Source organism: Lacerta agilis, chromosome 8 (genome assembly GCF_009819535.1).
Source record: "Lacerta agilis isolate rLacAgi1 chromosome 8, rLacAgi1.pri, whole genome shotgun sequence".
Taxonomy (NCBI): Eukaryota; Metazoa; Chordata; class Lepidosauria; order Squamata; family Lacertidae; genus Lacerta; species Lacerta agilis.
The window spans coordinates 35,354,056-35,371,777 of record NC_046319.1 but is presented as its reverse complement, the minus strand read 5'-3'; the positions used below and the strand labels follow the sequence as shown (position 1 = coordinate 35,371,777).

At 46.9% G+C, this 17,722-nt stretch overlaps 1 protein-coding gene across 2 annotated transcripts in view; it reads right to left on the bottom strand.

Annotated features, from left to right (window-relative positions):
- The window catches only part of CRISPLD2 (cysteine rich secretory protein LCCL domain containing 2), a 47,561-nt gene that overhangs the window by 16,415 nt on the left and 13,424 nt on the right, over window positions 1-17,722 (bottom strand). Inside the window, exons 2-8 of one of the 2 annotated variants that reach the window (XM_033156891.1) lie at window positions 13,682-14,003; window positions 7,474-7,592; window positions 4,381-4,513; window positions 4,122-4,237; window positions 2,624-2,724; window positions 1,394-1,543; window positions 993-1,053 (exon numbers count right to left, since the gene is read on the bottom strand). In XM_033156891.1, coding sequence (XP_033012782.1) covers window positions 993-1,053; window positions 1,394-1,543; window positions 2,624-2,724; window positions 4,122-4,237; window positions 4,381-4,513; window positions 7,474-7,592; window positions 13,682-13,930 — 929 coding nt within the window. In that variant the 5' untranslated portion in view covers window positions 13,931-14,003. The remainder of the gene's footprint in view (window positions 1-992; window positions 1,054-1,393; window positions 1,544-2,623; window positions 2,725-4,121; window positions 4,238-4,380; window positions 4,514-7,473; window positions 7,593-13,681; window positions 14,004-17,722) is intronic. The other variant, XM_033156892.1, reaches the window with a different exon arrangement.

Sequence of the window (17,722 nt, the reverse complement as noted above, 5' to 3'; positions counted from 1 at the left end):
CGCTTTTTTCCTCCCTACACCCGCCCCAGGTGAATGAAGAAGGAAGCAGTCACTGTGATATTGGCATATGCCCAGCTATAACATCACTGGGCAGGTGTGGAGAAACACACACCCACCCAAATTGCTGGGACGGCCCGTATCTGTTTTCAAATGGACACACGGCAAGGTCTACCAGCAATGAGTTTTTATTTTTGGAACGAAATCAATTTTTCAAGAAGCACTTTTCAGGGGCAAATTATATATATATATATATATATATATATATATATATATATATATATATATATATATATATATATGCAATAGATCCAGACTGAGTGTGAGCTATGTTGCAAATGCAAGTACTCAGACTCCACTGATTTGCAAATAAAATGTTGTGCAGCGTTACTAACCTCATTTGAACTACCCACTTTTTTTTAAGGAGAAACAATAACAAAAAAAGCAATGCATTAAAAAAGGAACACCACCCCCACTCTACATTTTCAAACAACCCTCTCTTTAAGGCCAATGTTTGGTTTGGATTTGGTGTGCTTCTCTCGCCGCCTCCCCCACCCCCACAAAAACCCCAAAGTGATAAACTGTACTGTACTTAAACTAAAACCATCACACGCAGGCTTTGTGGGTGGAGGCAATTGATGGTCCAGCTGAGATAAGTAAACATTGCTGGAGCGAGGGTGCTGAAAGGTCAGTGCCAACATTATCCAAACAGCGTTGGGCACTTTGGGAACTGCAGGTTACACATCGCGGGCACTTGCACGGAATCAACTGCAGCCCCTTAATCTTGGCTGAATTTGGCTGCATCATTTACATGAATGGGCCCTGAAAGGCTGGCTTCATAGACAAGGGGCTTCTACACAGCCACTGGATCCCTGTCACAACAAACAGAGCACAGCCCATCTTTTGCTTTGAAAATATAGTGCAACTTTGCCAAGGCTGAGGCCTCTGCTTTCCCAGCAAGGTAGGGAAAGGAAAGAGAGGGAGGGGGCGATTACCTGTTACATGTCGATCCTTTGCATTTATCCCTCATTTTGGTGTCACACTTGATCACTTGTGCTGGAAGGGGGAAGAGAAAATATAGAACCATGAGCAGGGCAAGTACTGTAACAGATATCCACATGGTCACACTTGTGTAGATGAAGTCTTTTCAACCCGTTGCTAGACTACAACTCCCATTGTCCATGACCATTGGCTATGCTGGTGACGGGTGTTGGGAGTCCAACAAGATCTGCAGGGCCACAACTTCCCCAGCCCTGGTCTAGAAGCTTTAAGGGGGTTCTCTCTTAAAAAGCTACAGGTGACCAAAAATTCCCTTTCAGGTTTGTTTGTTTGTTTTGTTTGAAAAAAGAAAAAGCATTTTGAAACTTAGGAGAGGGAGAAAGTAATGCTCTCTTACTCATGTAAGACACAGTGGTTGGCTTTTCTTTCACAGGTTTTGTGGCTTTGGGCTTCCACACAGGTTTGCTGTCCGACACCTGGGGCGTCTCCACTTCGTTGGTCTCTTCGGTCTCGGGTTTTTGGACGTAACCGTCATCTTTTTTCACCCCAGCAGGTTGAAAGAAAAAGCATCTTGTTAATATTTAAGGTCAGTGGGGCAGGTGGTGGAGGTGCAACTGCTCCCTTTAATTTGCTTAGTGGGGTTGGCTACATTGCCCAGAAGTTCGCTCCTGCTTGAAAGCTTAAAATGCAAAGCAAACAGAAAGGAAAAGTGGGTCGTTCTCCTCTAAAGGTCACATCCACACCACCACAGTACCTCTGTAGAGAGTACACTACAGATCCCAAGATTCTTTGGGGAAAGCCATGTGTTTTATATTTACGGTGTGGCTTTGACTGGAGTTTGAAGTAACAAGCAAGACCTATACAAATATAAAAATTACTATCCCAGGCATAGGGAACCTCACACCTGGGGGCAGGCATCAAATGGAGACCTCTATGCCTCTCTGTCCAGCCCATGAGATGTCCCCAAGGCACACCCATTTATCTTCCAAGGCCACAATCTCTATTGGCCCCACTTTGTACCCTCTGGGAGTATTTTTGCCTGGCTGGCAATGTGCCCTGGGTCTCTTATCATGACTCATGATTTCCTAGATGGGGACTAGAGAGGGGTATGCAAGTTGGGTGTAGAAACCAGCCCACTGTACATCAGTAACCCTGGCATTCATTGTGTTGCCACCGGCAAAGTTCTACTCAAAGTAGACCCACTGAAATTGATGAGCCTGAGTTGGTTGCATCCAATCATTTCAGTGGGTCTACTCTGAGTAGGACTAACATTGATACAGCCCATCTAGTCCACCATCCTCTTCTCACAGTGGATAACCAGATGCCAGGTGAGAAACTTGAGCGCAAGCACACTCTGCCTCTCCTCATTCATGGCTCTCAGCGACTGCCATTCAGAAGCATTGCTGCCTCTGATTGTGGGGTCGGAACCATACAAAGGGAGAGCGGGTGGGCCTTGAAGCTAACCATCAACAGCAAGCAGCTGGACAGCAAACTGAGCAAGCACACAGATCCCACCTCCCTTTGGTCACAGTCTTAAGGGGGAAATACAGTTCTACATTTGCATCTATGCACATGCATTAGCATATGCCAATTCTATTGACATCTTGCAAACCACTTAACCACGTACCTCTGTAACAGAGATTATTCTGGCACCTTCCTCCATAGCTAGGCGGGCATTCAGAACACGGCCTGCCGTTTTTATAAGGGGCTTCTCCGATCCAGTTGCCTCTGAAAAGTGAGCACACATTTTGAAAGTTCTTTAATTTCCCCCTCTCTCAAGCATCCTCTGTTCCACACTTTAACATATGCAGTTGCTTCACTGGACTGTTCCAGGCCAGTTGCCTGGATCTTTACCCTCCTGAGGCCTCTAAGCACCGTGGAGCTACGGAAGAACTGAATGTCCCTACTGTACTTACTCATTGATAGATTACTGTAAATATGGGGAAAGATTACTCCTTTCCACAAATGTATAGCTGAGCAGCACTCTAGCGATAACTTGGCAGAGTCCAGAAGTGAAGCTTCCTTTTTATATACCTCACAACCAGCCAGTCACTGATGGGCTTTTGCCACTGGCTCCCCCTCGCTAGTTCCACAAAGCCGTTAGTCAAGGCTGCCTCCATTTCTTTCCTCACAGAGACGTTCAGGTGGCTGGAGGAACTTAGCACGGATGTTCAGGTCTTCCCCACTCAGGAACATGTTCCATTCCCTGTCCTGGAGAGCTTCCGAAGAGTCTTCCAAGAGATCCAAAATACTAGCAGTGATGCAAAATACTAGCCAGACAAATTGCCAGTGTCTGGGAACATCAGACTCGCACAATGTTTCCTTCATGCTAACCCACTCATCCTTACTGGGCAGAAATCACTCAGCACCAAATTTGTCTTCAGGAGAGGCGAGAGGCCTACGTTTGAGCCACGCCTGTCCAGAAACACACTTCTCAAAACATTCAAAGGAGCAGAAGCTGCCATTTTGATACAAACAAGCCCACAAGAGGGCCTGTTCAAGGTTCGGGTTAAGGATGCCCCTGTTCTACCTCCACTGCCAGGGGCATTATGCCTCTGGGTGCCAGTTGGTGAGAATCACAGGTGAGCAGAGTGCTGTTGTGCTCATGTTTGGCTTGCAGGCTTCCCATAGGCATTTGGCCAGCTACTGTGATAACAGGATGCTGGACTAGGTGGGCTATTGGTCTAATCCAGCAGACTCCTCTTAAGTGATGGAAGCACTGGTGGGGTCCAAAACTGAGCATGAGGATTCTCATCTTTCCAGCCTTAAGTTCAGCTCTCCACATATCCACATCTGTTTGTGGCTTTTTGAAAACAAGAGTCCTCATGAACATTCATCACCCCCTCAGTGTGAATTTATCCTAATATGCACACCGTTGTGGGCAAATTTGCTTAATGTACACATTTTGGCACCTAATCAATTGCATTTTTACACATTATTTTCACTAATATATGCAGTCTTTACCCTACGTGGCTGGAGAATTGCATTGCAACATTCAGGAAAGTGCAAATTTCAAAGGATCGCTGTGCTTCAGTTCACATGTTGTTTCAGAAAACCCAAATTTGTTAGATTCCCCTTTAAAGGGGAACAGAAATGAATGTATAACCCCATTCCCAATTCCTTACTTAGGAGAGTAGTTGCAGACCAGGTAGACAGCATTCTCCCAGATTTGGCCCCACACGTCCATCCTTTTGCAGACGTTCACAGCACAGCCAACCTTATTTGTCGTGGCCCAGACCACCTGCAAATGGGCACAAGGGCACAAATGATGTCAATACTCACCACACAAGATCAGTCCCCTAGCATTTTCACATCTGTCCACATCTGGCAGACTTGTAACAAGAAGCAGCAAGTTCCAACAGAAGCCCATCCCGTTTCCCTTACCTGTGTGTAGTGGGTGCACATCGGTCCTGAACATCTCTCTGGACACCAGGGATTACATTCGTGGGGATAGGGATAGGTATAATCTTTCACTTCATCATACCAAGACTGGACATGGAAAGCTGGAGAGCGATACCTAAGGAAAACAAAGATATGTTCCAGTTCTGGTGGAAGATTTGGAGCAGATAAAAGGCAGTGCCTATTCCTGCAGCAAGGGACATGGGTGGCGCTGTGGTCTAAACCACTGAGCCTCCTGAGCTTGCCAATCAGAAGGTTAGCGGTTCAAATCCCTGCAACGGGGTGAGCTCCCGTTGCCCGGTCCCAGCTCCTGCCAACCTAGCAGTTCGAAAGCACCCCAAAAAGTGCAAGTAGACAAAATAGGTATCGCTCCGGTGGGAAGGTAAATGGCATTTCCATGCACTGTTCTGGTTCGCCAGAAGCGGCTTAGTCATGCTGGCCACATGACCCGGAAAAACTATCTGCGGACAAATGCCGGCTCCCTCGGCCTGTAAAGTGAGATGAGTGCCACAACCCCAGAGTTGTCTGCGACTGGACTTAACTGTCAGGGGTCCTTTACTTTTTATTCCTGCAGCACATAGTTAAACTATGGCACTCACTCCCACAGGAAGCAGTGGTGGCCTCCAACTTGGAAGGCTTTCAAAGAGGAGATGACAAATTTGTGGAGAAGGAGCTATCCTATTTTTAAGAGACATCTGAAGGCAGCCCTGTTTAGGGACGTTTTTAATATTTAATGCTGTATTGTTTTAACATTCGTTTGAGAGAAGCCCAGAGTGGCTGGGGAAGCCCAGCCAGATGGGCGGGGTACAAATAATAAATTATTTATTTTTTATTATTTATATTTAATCAAGACTTCTTGGAATAGACAGGCTAGTCTCTTGGTGAGGTGTGAAACCTTGATGATGAGCCATTAGGGCAGTTAAGGGGCTTGGTGCAAGATGCAGCCCTGTTTAGGGAAGTTTTTAATCTGTGACATTTTAATGTATTTTAATATTTGTCGGAAGCCACCCAGAGTGGCTGGGGGAACCCAGCCAGATGGGCGGGGTACAAATAATAAATTGTTGTTGTTGTTGTTGTTGTTGTTGTTGTTGTTGTTGTTGTTGTTGTTACCAGCCATGATGGCTATGCTCTGCCTCCACAGTGGGAGGCACTCATGCTTCTGAATACTAGTTGCTGCATGTTGCATGAGTGCTCTTGTGCTCAGGTCCTGCTTGCTGGTTTCCCACAGGCATCTGGGTGGCTACCATTAGAATAGGATGCTAGACTAGATGGACCATTGGCCTGGTCCTACAGGCTCTTCTTGTGTTCTTAATTGGACAGAGAATACCATTGCCTCTCTTGAGTATTTATGCCAGAGTACCTTTCCCGCACTGCCAAGAATCCACAACAGAAGAAAAGCCCAGCTGGATCAGACCAGGGCCAATCTAGTCTAGCCTCCTGTTTCCCATCTAGCAAGAGATGCACCGAGAATTTCTCCACAAGGTTTTTTTATATGCTACTTTGCTGAGGAAAGAAGTGGAGATGAGCCCCGGACTGACTCCAGATTGGTATAATAAGTGTGGGCAGGTTGGGACTGGTGACTTTTAGCCACTGAGCAGAATGGAATTCCCCCCCCCCTAAAAAATGGGATTCAAAGTGAGTTGCATTATAAAGTTCTGAGCATGAAATCTCCCACGCTGTTTCTTTTTAGGAGCCCTCTCATTCTCTGGGGACATTAGTGAAGAGAAAGTAAAATCTCTTCAGAAACTCAGGGATTCTTTCTTTTCACCAGGCTGCAGGTGTAGCAAAATAAATAACAACTTCACCATTAGGCTGTGTGGGAAGTGAAAGATATAAACCCTGAATTGAAAGTAGGGAGTGGAGCTCAGCCCACTCTCCAGTTGGCAGCCAGTTCTTCAAATTAGGAGCTGGCAAAAACATTCGGCTGCATCAACAAGCATGATTTCTTACCCTGCCCAGTGCAGTGTTAGGATGAAGCCTTCAATTGGGATTATGGAAAGTACACTCCCTCTTAGTCCACGTTATGTGCTCACAATCAGGGAATGAACCCAAAGTGGGGAGTACAGAGCCTAGCAGGACATGGGTTGACACTAAGGATTAAGGAGCTTAGCCATTTGGACGTTGTGTTCCGTCACCAAATATGGATTTCTGTAGGTTACAGAAGATTCTGCCCTGGCTTCTGTCTTGCTACTGACTTTCTGCTTCTTCTTGGACCATTTCCCTGCCTGCATCACATCACCAGCACTCTTCCTAATGGAGAAAATTCATGCAGCACAGAGTAATTTTTAAAAAACCAAACACATGGGAAATGTGTGCGCCAACAATAGCTCTGCAATCCTGGAGTATGAATGGTCTGGGCATTTAGACCAGGACACATATCAGAGACGTTTAAATGCTGCTCCTAGTTGCATGGTTGAGCCACCACCACAGACCAGGAGCGGGGCATCTAAAACCTGCGCATAGGCAGTGGGAAGCTAGGCAAGTTTCCATTGATGAGTGAAGCTCAACACATGCAGAAGCTCTATTGATAGGAAGAGTGTGTGGAGAGAAGACCTGTACAGTGGTACCTCGGTTTACAAACGCTTCGGGTTACAAACTCCGCTAACCTGGAAGTAGTACCTCAAGTTGCGAACTTTGCCCCAAGATGAGAACAGAAATTGTGCACCGGCAGCGCAGTGGGAGCAGGAGGCCCCATTAGCGAAAGCGTGTCTCAGGTTAAGAACAGTTTCAGGTTAAGAACGGACCTCCAGAACGAACTGAAGTTTGTAACCCGAGGTACCACTGCATTTAGAATAAACCTTCCTCTGGCATTTCCCCCTGCCTACACACTTGTAAATTTGCCATATGGACGTGGTATAAAAGGTTTCTATACTACAACCACTTAACTACTAGTAAATTTTGAACTCAGTGGGGCTTCCTCGTGAGCAGATATGTGTAGGACTGTGCCTTGCTTGGCTTGGTAGCCATCTTAGATTCATTCATTATCTCTGTTCATTGTTAAATTCTTAGCCCACCCTTTCTCCCAAAGGAGCCCAGGGTAGCAAGCACAGACACCATAAGACAATTAACACATCTTACCTGCCCCAGTGAACAGCCAGATTTTGACCAATAGACATAAGGAGGGTGGCAGGCCCATGATCCCAAATGCATTGATGGGCCCAGGACTCTGCTGATCTCTCCAGCTCATCGTCCCATCTCTATGTGGAAGAAAGACAGAAAGGCATTAGAGTAGTGTCTTGCTGGAAATAAAAACAGGAGGCAAAATGAAGTTCTGGTCACAGATGGTGGCATTTTCCAACCAAGCCTCAGAATTAAACCCAAAGAAGCAACACACCGAGTGTGTCTCAATAAGGAATGTTCCAGAGCATCCTTTCATTCCAGGAAAAGAAGAAGTGCTTATACCGTGATGTTATTTCCATATTGGGCATCCTGTCCAGTTTGTGGAGAAAGGTTGCTTCAATTGTTTAGAGGTCATGAAGGAAGACTAGCACTGGCAGCCTGAACACCAGAAAGATTGGGGAAGAACTGGAACCAGTGGAGGCTGGTCCTTTGGGGTGAATGGGGCACTGCCCCACCAACCTCAGTCCACCCTCAGTTTGCCTCCAGCTGCCCAGCCATCTTACTTAACAACCAGACCAGAGGTGGCCCTGCCTGTTAGCTCCCCCCCCCACCTCCATCTCAGCGCTGCTCCTTGTAGAACTCAGCAGGAAGCAAGGTGGGACAAAACTGAAATCAGTTGGCTGTGCCCATCATTGGCTCTTTGTGAAAGTGAGTTACAGAAATGCATTGCATTAGTGAGGAATTGCTGCCCCCCCAAAAAAAATGCATCCCATAATTCCTTTTTTCTTTTTTAATGGAAATAAATTGTAATTGCAGAGAAACAATGAAATAGTTATGGGCATCGTGTGGTGACTACAATGGAAATTATGGGAAGGTTGGTGCTTTTGTTCCCCAGGGGAACTGATTTTTATGATAACAAGGGGATGATGAGGAACACAGTGCACTGCTAAAGCTCCCATCATCCCTGACTGCTGGCCATGCTGGCTGGGAGTCCTACAACAACCAGAGCACCATCGGCTCCCCAATCCTGTGCTATAATAATCATCTTCTTCATCTTCATCATCATCATGCTTGTGCTAGATTGCTAATTGGGGCATGGCACTGAGTTTGGCTTTACTGGGACTGTTTTCTTCTTTAAAAGAAAAGAGGTGTTTCACAGGCATATAAAATTGGCAGTGCAGAATCGAATCGTTGGTTCACATAAATGTAAACCATGCCCATGCCAAGACAAGGTAAAAAGTACCTGGCTTTCTGGCAACCCTGCGTTGTGTTTGGGTCATTTAAGTACATCCCATGCTTAGATCGTGTAACTTTTCCGAGCCAAAGCATAGTGAGGAGTTGGGGAGGGGGGCTTGTTAAACTCGAGCCAAGAACACATGTTCTTGCAACGCGCTTCAAATTAGCACCAGCTCTAGTTGGAAGCATTTGCTACGGGCGTGCAGAAAATAAAATCATTTGCGATTGCTAATCCCCTCTCCGGAGCAGCTCCTGGACTGGAAAAAAAAAAAAAGCACCAAGGACTCACTGGCTTGTGTGCTGCTTGCACTGAAACACAAAGGACTTCAAAGCTCCGTTTGTATTCCAGAGGTGAACGCTTATGATTTCCAACTCCTATTAGGTAAATATGAGTCGATGAAAGGCGGATTATGAGCCAGCCCCAGGAGAGTCGTTTAGAGTTGGCCTTTCTGCTTGGTCTGTGAGACTCTTTTATAGGCTTCGTGGCCCCCAGGAAAAAAAGGGGGGGCGGGGAACACACGAGACAAGCACACCGAGCAAAAGCAAAACATGAAGCTGTAACCATGCTTTATGAGTAAATAGTCATTAGCCTGAAGAGTCTTCTGCTGCTGCTGCTGCTGCAATGCTGAGCTGCAAGGAACCCGAAAGCCAAGGAAAATAAGTCTCAGCTGCGTGTTTACTTTCAGAGAAGCAGCAGGGCCATTTCTGCCCTCCTAAGCATTGGAACTGCCTGCTGTCTGCCCAGCCGTAACTGAAGCTGTGATTCTAAATAGATTTGCAGCTGGAGACTGCACACGATGGGGACACCGTGTCTTTCGTGCACCTGGCCACCAAATTATGGAGAGCAAGAGATCACATCCAATATAACACCCTGAGGATCTTAGCTTTCATTACAAAGATTATGCACAAGACTCTAGCAGAGCCATGCCAAGTGATTGAAAGGTAATCCAGGGATGGGTGACATGTGGCCCTCCAGATGTTTTTGGACCATGTTTCCCATCAGGTTCCATGAAACACTTGAATTGCTTTTGCCACAATGAACCGTGCCCACTCGCCCATCGGCCGACATTGGCTGATGTGTGGGAAGACAGTGTATTTATTAATCCTGTCTCAGCCACAGCACCTGCTTCCAGCAGGGAACAGGATCCTGCAGCCCAGACAGCAGGATTTAATCTCAGAAGTTAAAGCCCTTTGCTTTAAGTGGGGAGATGGGTGAAGTGCGGAGACTGCCTTGAAGCGCTTGGCTGCAGAGATCAAGAGCTTAAAAGGGAACTGATGATGAGAGTCTCTCTCCCTCTCCTTTTCAGATGGAAGCACAAGGAGTTTTGACAAGTGGGCAACCCCACTCATCTCTCAAATTTAGCCCACAAAGCATATCCTTTGGAGGATCTGAGCCGTGGAGCAAAAAAAAAAAAGCTTTCCCACTCCTGTACACCTGCCTTCTTTGTTGTAGTATCACAGAATTTGGCTTCCTAATTAGGGTAGTTCTTTACACATCAACACCACCCCCAAAAAGAGAAAACCAATTACTTAAGAAAAAGAATGAAGAAGGTGCCAAATTGCATAATATTGGCATACGCTAATTTATACATTTAGATGCAAACAAAATAAATCCCCCATTTCCTATTTTATTTTTTATTTTTTATATGCTTTTATGTTGCTGTTTTGCTGGTTTTGGGTTGTACTTTTGTTTTAATGATATTGTTTCTTTGTTTCACATTGTGTGCCATTTATTATAAAAAGACTAAGTGGCTTATAAGTGCTTTAAAATAAATTTAATGAAGGAGTTATTTACATACATACAGGAGACAAAGCAAGGAAGACTGTGGCCAGTGTGACTGCTCTTGTCAGCTGCTGGCAAGGTGCTGCAAATTATCAGTGGGCAACATCAAGACCCTGCTCTTCTCTCTTAAGTGTTGTTTACCTTAAACCTCCTTACTTCACCAAACCTTTATTAGGCATTACAAATATAGGCCATCATAAAACATCCATATATAAAATCTTAAAATATATACCTTAAACCAGGCATGGGGCAGACAGGACATTCAAACAGAGGACTCTCCCCTCCTGCCAACAGAGGACACCTTCAAAGAGAGAACTGCTCTCTATAAAGTTGGGCACATGGACACTTCTTCACATTCTGACTCATTGGTCTGTGGAAAACTGGACCTATGTCAAATGCATTCCAAAGCCTTAGGATTTCCACATAAATGTGTTAAGGGGTGTGTGTGTGTGTGTGTGTGTGTGTGTGTGTGTGTGTAATAGAAATTTCTTGGAAAGGTTTTATAAATTCCTCTTTCACTGACAAAACCTGGATGACAAATAGTAAAGGACTTGGGAAGCTGCTGGGCTAAAAATATTTGTTTTTCTGTTTTCGCCACATCTAATTTTTAAGGTGCTATTTCTGAAGAAAAAAACACTCCTTCCTTTTCTCCCCAGTAGGTGAGAAACTCACCTCTGGTTCTTATGGGGAAAACATGAGAAATGGTGATTGTGCCGCCTAAATTACGTCTGGGAGAGAGAGGAGGGTGAGTGAGGAGCAATGCTCCTTGGGTGTATATAGCCTTGGATGTGTATCAAAGGGTTTTGGCTCAGTGGTAGAGCACCTGCTTTGCATGTGGAAGGTCCCCAGTTTGATCCCCAGCATCTCCAGGCAGGTCTGGGAAAGACTCCAGCATGAAACCATAGACAGCGTCTGCCAGTCAGGGCATATGATACTGAACTTGATGGGCCAATGCTCTGGCCCCATATAAAGCAGCTTTCTATGTTCTATGCATCATCATTTTCAATAACGGACATTCAAACAAGCCGGCTGAGATACATTCCATTCTTCCAAAATATGTCATTTCTGAATCAGGGACGCCCAAGGCCACCCAGTGGACTTCATGGTTGAGCAGGAATTTGAGCAGAGGCCTCCTTATCTGAAGTACAGCACTCTGGCTGCTACTACACACTGGCCCTCTGTGCTATTCAGGGACCCTCTGGGGAGGGGATTGGGCTCAACAGGTCCATATTCACAGCCCTTCTAGCTTTACTTTCTCCTCCAGAATTCTTGGGGAGGCATTTAGCACCAAGCATAGACCCACCCTCCTCTTCGGCATAGCTCCACCCTGAGTTGAGCCAGGCGAGGCCATGACAGAGCCCTGGCAAAAGAGCCTTCTTTTTTTCTAGCAAGAGAGGTTGAGCGAATAACCAAACTATGCAGAGGGTAGCCCTGGGTTGACCCGACCTACTAACAGTTCCTTTCCAGCTGCAATGACTCAAGAAGCTGCAATCTGAGCTGAATTTGCTTCAGGAAACCACTTGAAGGAGAAACTCCTTGTTACTGGAATTTGTTAACAGGCATATGGCCTAAATGAGACCAAAAATAGGTTAAGTCTCCAGGGCCAGGCTGAAGAATGGAGATACAGTCAATACAGGGATGGCACCCAAAATGTGATGCTTCCGTCCCCTCCTAAGTCAAGGTGTCCGTTATGAAGCTGGGCCACAGCTTGAAGGCCACACCCCCTTCTGAACAACCTTCTGGGAACCACATGCTAAAGATGGCCAGGACCAGAGACAAAAGTGGACAGAGCAACACATAAGAATGTTACTTTTCTTCAGTGGGCCAGTTTCTCCACATTCAAACATCACTCTTATCTTCCATGCTTTTTCCTTCCTTTTTTAAGAACACAGGAAAAGTTTGCATTTAACATATACAAATTTTGTATGCACTTTTCTTGCCCAAAATACCCACTTTTCAGTGCTTTCCAATGCATCACCTGTGACATATGTAAAATACATATTTGGGGGGTGGGGGTTTGTAGTTTTTGTGCATCACACCAGCTTTGCAAAATCTGGTGAAGGGCATGTTTCAGCTGCACCTGTCCCCTGCAAAAGGTGGTCCAAACAAATTCCTCCCTAACCCTATGTTACATATTGGAAATGTTTTTTTCTGGGTCTGGCTTTAACATCTGCCTTTCTTGTTAACGTTCTGCTAACAACCAGCTATTTATGTTTTCTAAATTATGGAAACACTTTGGGTACCAGAAAGTGGTACAAGTAGATATAGGGAAAGGGAAAGGGAAAGTTTCCTGTCGGCATGGTCGACTTAGTTCATTTCTTCCTGTTGAGTGTGGCTTGAGAGATAAGTGATTAAAGCCCCCTCATGAATGAATTTCTGTTCCTTGTTCAGTTAAATTACTGGTGACCTTTCATTCCCCACTCTTTTACATAGCAAAATAAGCATGATTGTTAATCCCTCAGCCACACTCAACAAGAAGCAATACAAGTTTCATTTAACATCCGAAAGCCCTTTTGCTGAATAACTCTGGGCTGCTAAATACTCTGAACAGTACTTACCTGTGAGTCTCAACGTTATAAAAGAAAATTGGCCACAGAAAAGGGCAACACTAGATAATACAGCACTATATTAAATTATACATGGAGGCATCGTTTTTATTTCACCTCCAGCTGCTTGTGGAAAAGCAATTCCTTAGCAGTGCTAAAGAGCAAAGTTATAGGAATCAACCATGGTGTGTTTACTCACCCTCAGTAGTGGCAGCCGGTGATGTGGAGCAAAGATGGAGAAATACACATCATCACGACAGCAGAAATGTTTTACTACATATTACAAAGGGGATATTGATGCAGACTTACCAGTTTTGGTGGCTGTCACCCAAGCAGGCAAGCCTATATTAAGTCTCCGTTGTAATGTGTAATAAAACCTTCCTGTGCCCTGCTTCCATATAATTGTATATTACCGTATATTTGGTCATCCTAATGTAATAACTGGGATCTTGAAGTCTGTGTATCACCAAAGCTGCAGCTAAGGAAAATACATGGTCTCTACTTGCAAGCTGTGCAAGAAGAAGGCTTGTGTTTGTGGTGCATATTTCCTAAAAAATCATGTCCAGAACTTGGTAAGTAATCACAAATGGCACACAAAGGAGCAGGAGTGGAAAGGAAATTCTGAGGCAGAGCTAAGCCTCACTTATCATTTTGAACTCACCATGTATTCCATGTTGGATGCTGAAGGGTAGACCTGGCCTCTCAGTTTATTGTGAAGCATTAGAATCTCTTCTTTGTCCGATCGAGAAATGGCTCTCTTGGTCCTTGAGTGGGGCTGCTCCTCCTGGTATCTACTCAGGATGCTTTCCAAATCGGTAGCATTGGGCAAGAAAAAGCAATGGATTCCATGCACTAGGAAGAGTAGCCCAAATGGTACGACAGTCCGAGTCAGAGTGGGACTTCTGGCCATGTTCTGCTCAGTGGAATTAGGATGAGAGAAGAAACACTCCTCAAAGGGATCTCTTCTGGTCTGTGCAACAGATCTAGAAAGTGAAGAGGGAAAGTAAAGAAAGTTTAGTTATTCTCAGCCTGACACTGGGCAAGCTCTTGGGCTTCTGGGCATCTCTGTATGGCCTTCATGACACTACCCAAGCCACACCCTCATCCTAGCCACACCCCTCACCATCCCTATTTCACACACCCTTTTTATGTTTCTGGCTGGCTGAAACATGCCCTTGAACTCTGATGTTTCTTGCTTGCTTGGATGGAGGATATGAGAGTGTGAAGAAATTAAGACTACTGTCCTGGAGAAAAGGTAAAATTCACATTGACTGCTCCATCCACTTTTGCCTCTGACCCCGCCCACCATTGGCATGTCTCCCTCAGAAAGGAATGTGGCTTGAAAAAGTTTCCCTACCCTAATGAATAATTAGTCGTAATGAAGGAAAAATGTAACAGATAAAAGTATGTTATATAATGCAGCAGGGAAGGGGATGGAAACATCAAGGAGGAAGGGTGGGAAATCAAGTCACAAAAATTATTTTAAATTTGTATTAAATTAGAAGTTAAATTGTTAACATCTTTGAAACTCAATAAAATATAATTGGCAAAAAAGAAAGAAAGAAAGGTTTCTCTACCCCAACTTATAAAATGGGGTCCTTCAAGCTAGAATGTGGCAGCTAGACTGGTGACTGGGAGTGGCCGCCGGGACCACATAACACCGGTCCTGAGAGACCTACATTGGCTCCCAGTACTTTTCCAAGCACAATTCAAAGTGTTGGTGTTGACCTTTAAAGCCCTAAACTACCTCGGTCCTGTATACCTGAAGGAGCGTCTCCACCCCCATCGTTCAGCCCAGACACTGAGATCCAGCACAGAGGGCCTTCTGGCAGTTCCCTCATTGCAAGAAGTGAGTTTACAGGGAACCAAACAGAGGGCCTTCTTGGTTGTTATCATCATCATCATCATCATCATCATGTTTTTCTCCATTAAATGAAACAGAAAGTTTACACTTTTCTGTTGTTGTTGTTGTTGTTGTTGTTGTTGTTGTTGTTGCAATAAGATTTAGCTGCCCACTCTGAAATTAGCTGCATGGGATTGGGGCCTCAGCAGAGCAGGTCATTCATGTTTTGGGGAGTAATGGCAGAATTCCCATTGGACATGAGAGGAATCCATTACTTGGTTCATTCCCACATCAGTGCCTCAGACAGGGCTGACCCAAGACATTTTGATGTCTGAGGTGAAGGAGTAGATGGCACCTTCCCATGACATATTCCAGAGCCAACTGTGCTGGCAGCTGGCTCTAACTTCCAGACTGATGACAGCATCCTTTACTGTAATCGAGGGCAGCAAGCTAGTTTAGGAGGTGAAAGGCAGGCTGCATGGTGCACAAACTCTGTCCTCTGATATTTTACTACCCCCTGGACCAAGCATCTGCTACAAGAAGTGGATGCTTCACTCTGCCTAACAGTAGAGACAGCGTTCTCCTAGACATTGGTAGTATTGTCTACACTGACTGGCAGTGAGTCTTGGGGTTTCAGATAGGGATCACTCCCTGTTCTACCTGGAGATGCCAGGGATCGAACCTGGAACCTTCTGCATGTCAAGTAGATGCCCTTACAATCTATACCCTGTGTAAGCTTTTATATAGCCCCAATCCCTGTTGATTTCCAGGCCAGCCCAGACAGGAGAAGTGGTCCTGCCAAGTATTATCATGGAAGCAGAATCCCATCTAAATGGAAAAGGACAGCAGACATTCCCAAAGAGCCAGGTTGAAGAGGTCAGCCATGAGCTATGAGCTGTTTTCTGCCTGGCAGAAAAACAGAAGCAGAACTCTCTGCCAGTTCCCAAAATCTGTCACCAGCCATATCAGAGCAACTGAAAGACCCATTTTGCAAAGGAAGCATCAGGATTTTCTCAAATTACTGTGGTTATTACTTATATGTCACTTTGCTGGGGAAAGACACGTACAAGGGTGCTGGACTGGCTCTAGAATGGTATCAGTGAGGTCTGGGCAGAGCCGTCTCATCCATTGGGGCTGGTGGCGCGGCGCGCCAGGGCGCAATGGCCTGGAGGGCGCCTCCGTCCTCCAGCCCCGCTGGCAGCGCCTGCCGGCAGCGCCCTCTGACTCCCGGCAAGGGAGCTGGCCGGCCACGCCACGCCCTCTGGCTGCCCAGCAGAGCACAGGAGCACAGCTCTGTGCGCCCTTCCAGCGCTTCCGGGACGGGAGGCGAGGGCGGCCGGCTCGCGCTCCCGCGCGCATCCGGATGGCGCGGCGCAGCCGGGCGGCGCGGCTGGGCAGCTTGTGCTCCATCGGGTGGGCGGCCGGCTGCGCTGGAAGGGCGTCCCGGAAGCGCTGGAAGGGCGCGCAGAGCTGTGCTCCTGTGCTCTGCTGGGCAGCCAGAGGGCGTGGCTCCGCGCGCAGCCGGCCGCCCACCCGATGGATCACAAGCTGCCCAGCCGCGCCGCCCGGCTGCGCTGCGCCGCGCCATCAGGATGCGCGCGGGAGCGCGAGCCGGCCGCCCTCGCCTCCCATCCCGGAAGCGCTGGAAGGGCACGCAGAGCCCCGCGCTGCTCCAGCGCCACGCCCCTCATCCCCCGCTCACCCACCCCCCTCCCAAGGGGCGGCAAGCGCGGGAGGGAGGCGGCGGAGAGGCGGCATGGCGGGGGCGCCGGAGGGATAGCCGCGCCAGGGCGGCAGATCCCCTTAAGACGGCTCTGGGTCTGGGGATGGAGTTGGACCAAAAGGGGAGGGAGAGATATTTAGCTGCAATGATGTAAGATGAGCCCTGATGGATCTGAGGTGTTGAATATTTTTAGCAGTGATTTAGAGTGCACAGAAACATAGGCATCTGCCTTAGTTTTGAACCCTGGAACAGTCAGGCGCAGAGGAAGGGGGCAATTGGAGAGCACCGCCCCCATTGGTGCGATCACGGTGGGGTTCCATCACGGCTGCCCCCCCCACCTGCGCTGGGTCCCCCACCCCCAGAACCCGCCCCCGCCCCTGCGGGCGATGCGCCCCACCCCCCAATATGTGTGCCCCACCCCCAGGACGCATGCCAGCCCCGCCCCACCTGCTCCCCGCCCTCGGTGCCGGAGAATGAAGCTCCGCCACTAGGAACAGTCTGCATGCAAAGCAACTTCTCTACCACGGAGCTGCAGCCAACACTGCATACAAAGACCTTGTGACATTCCTTCTTCAGGCAGCTGGAATGGAAAGAGCTGGCCATTGGAAAGCAAGCCAGATGCCTACACTAAGGGCTCATCCAGACTTCCTTTTGTGCTATGTTTCTAGGCACCAGTCCGAGCTTTAATGCTCCATGTCTGAGTGGTTTTTATTTTCTTTCTTTTTTTGTCCCAGTGAATTCCCCAGAAAACCTGTGTTTTACTACTGAATCAGAGCAATCAGGTTTTCTGTGTATTGCCGTTTGCTCCGATTCAGCGATACAATGTGGGCTTCCCCAGGGAAAGTGCCAGGACACAAAGGGATGTCTGGATGTGCCCTAGGTCAGTGTTAGCACTGATGGAGAATGGCTTTGATGCAACAAGTACACGTGTCCAGTGGTCTCGCACAGTCAGATTCCCTCATATAGTGAGATGCTACCCATACATTTCACACATGAACACACACTTTTCAGTTACAGGTGGGTAGCCGTGTTGGCCTGCCATAGTCAAAACAAAATCAAAAATTCTTTCCAGTAGCACCTTAGAGACCAACTGAGTTTGTTCCTGGTATGAGCTTTTGAAGAAGTGTGCATGCACA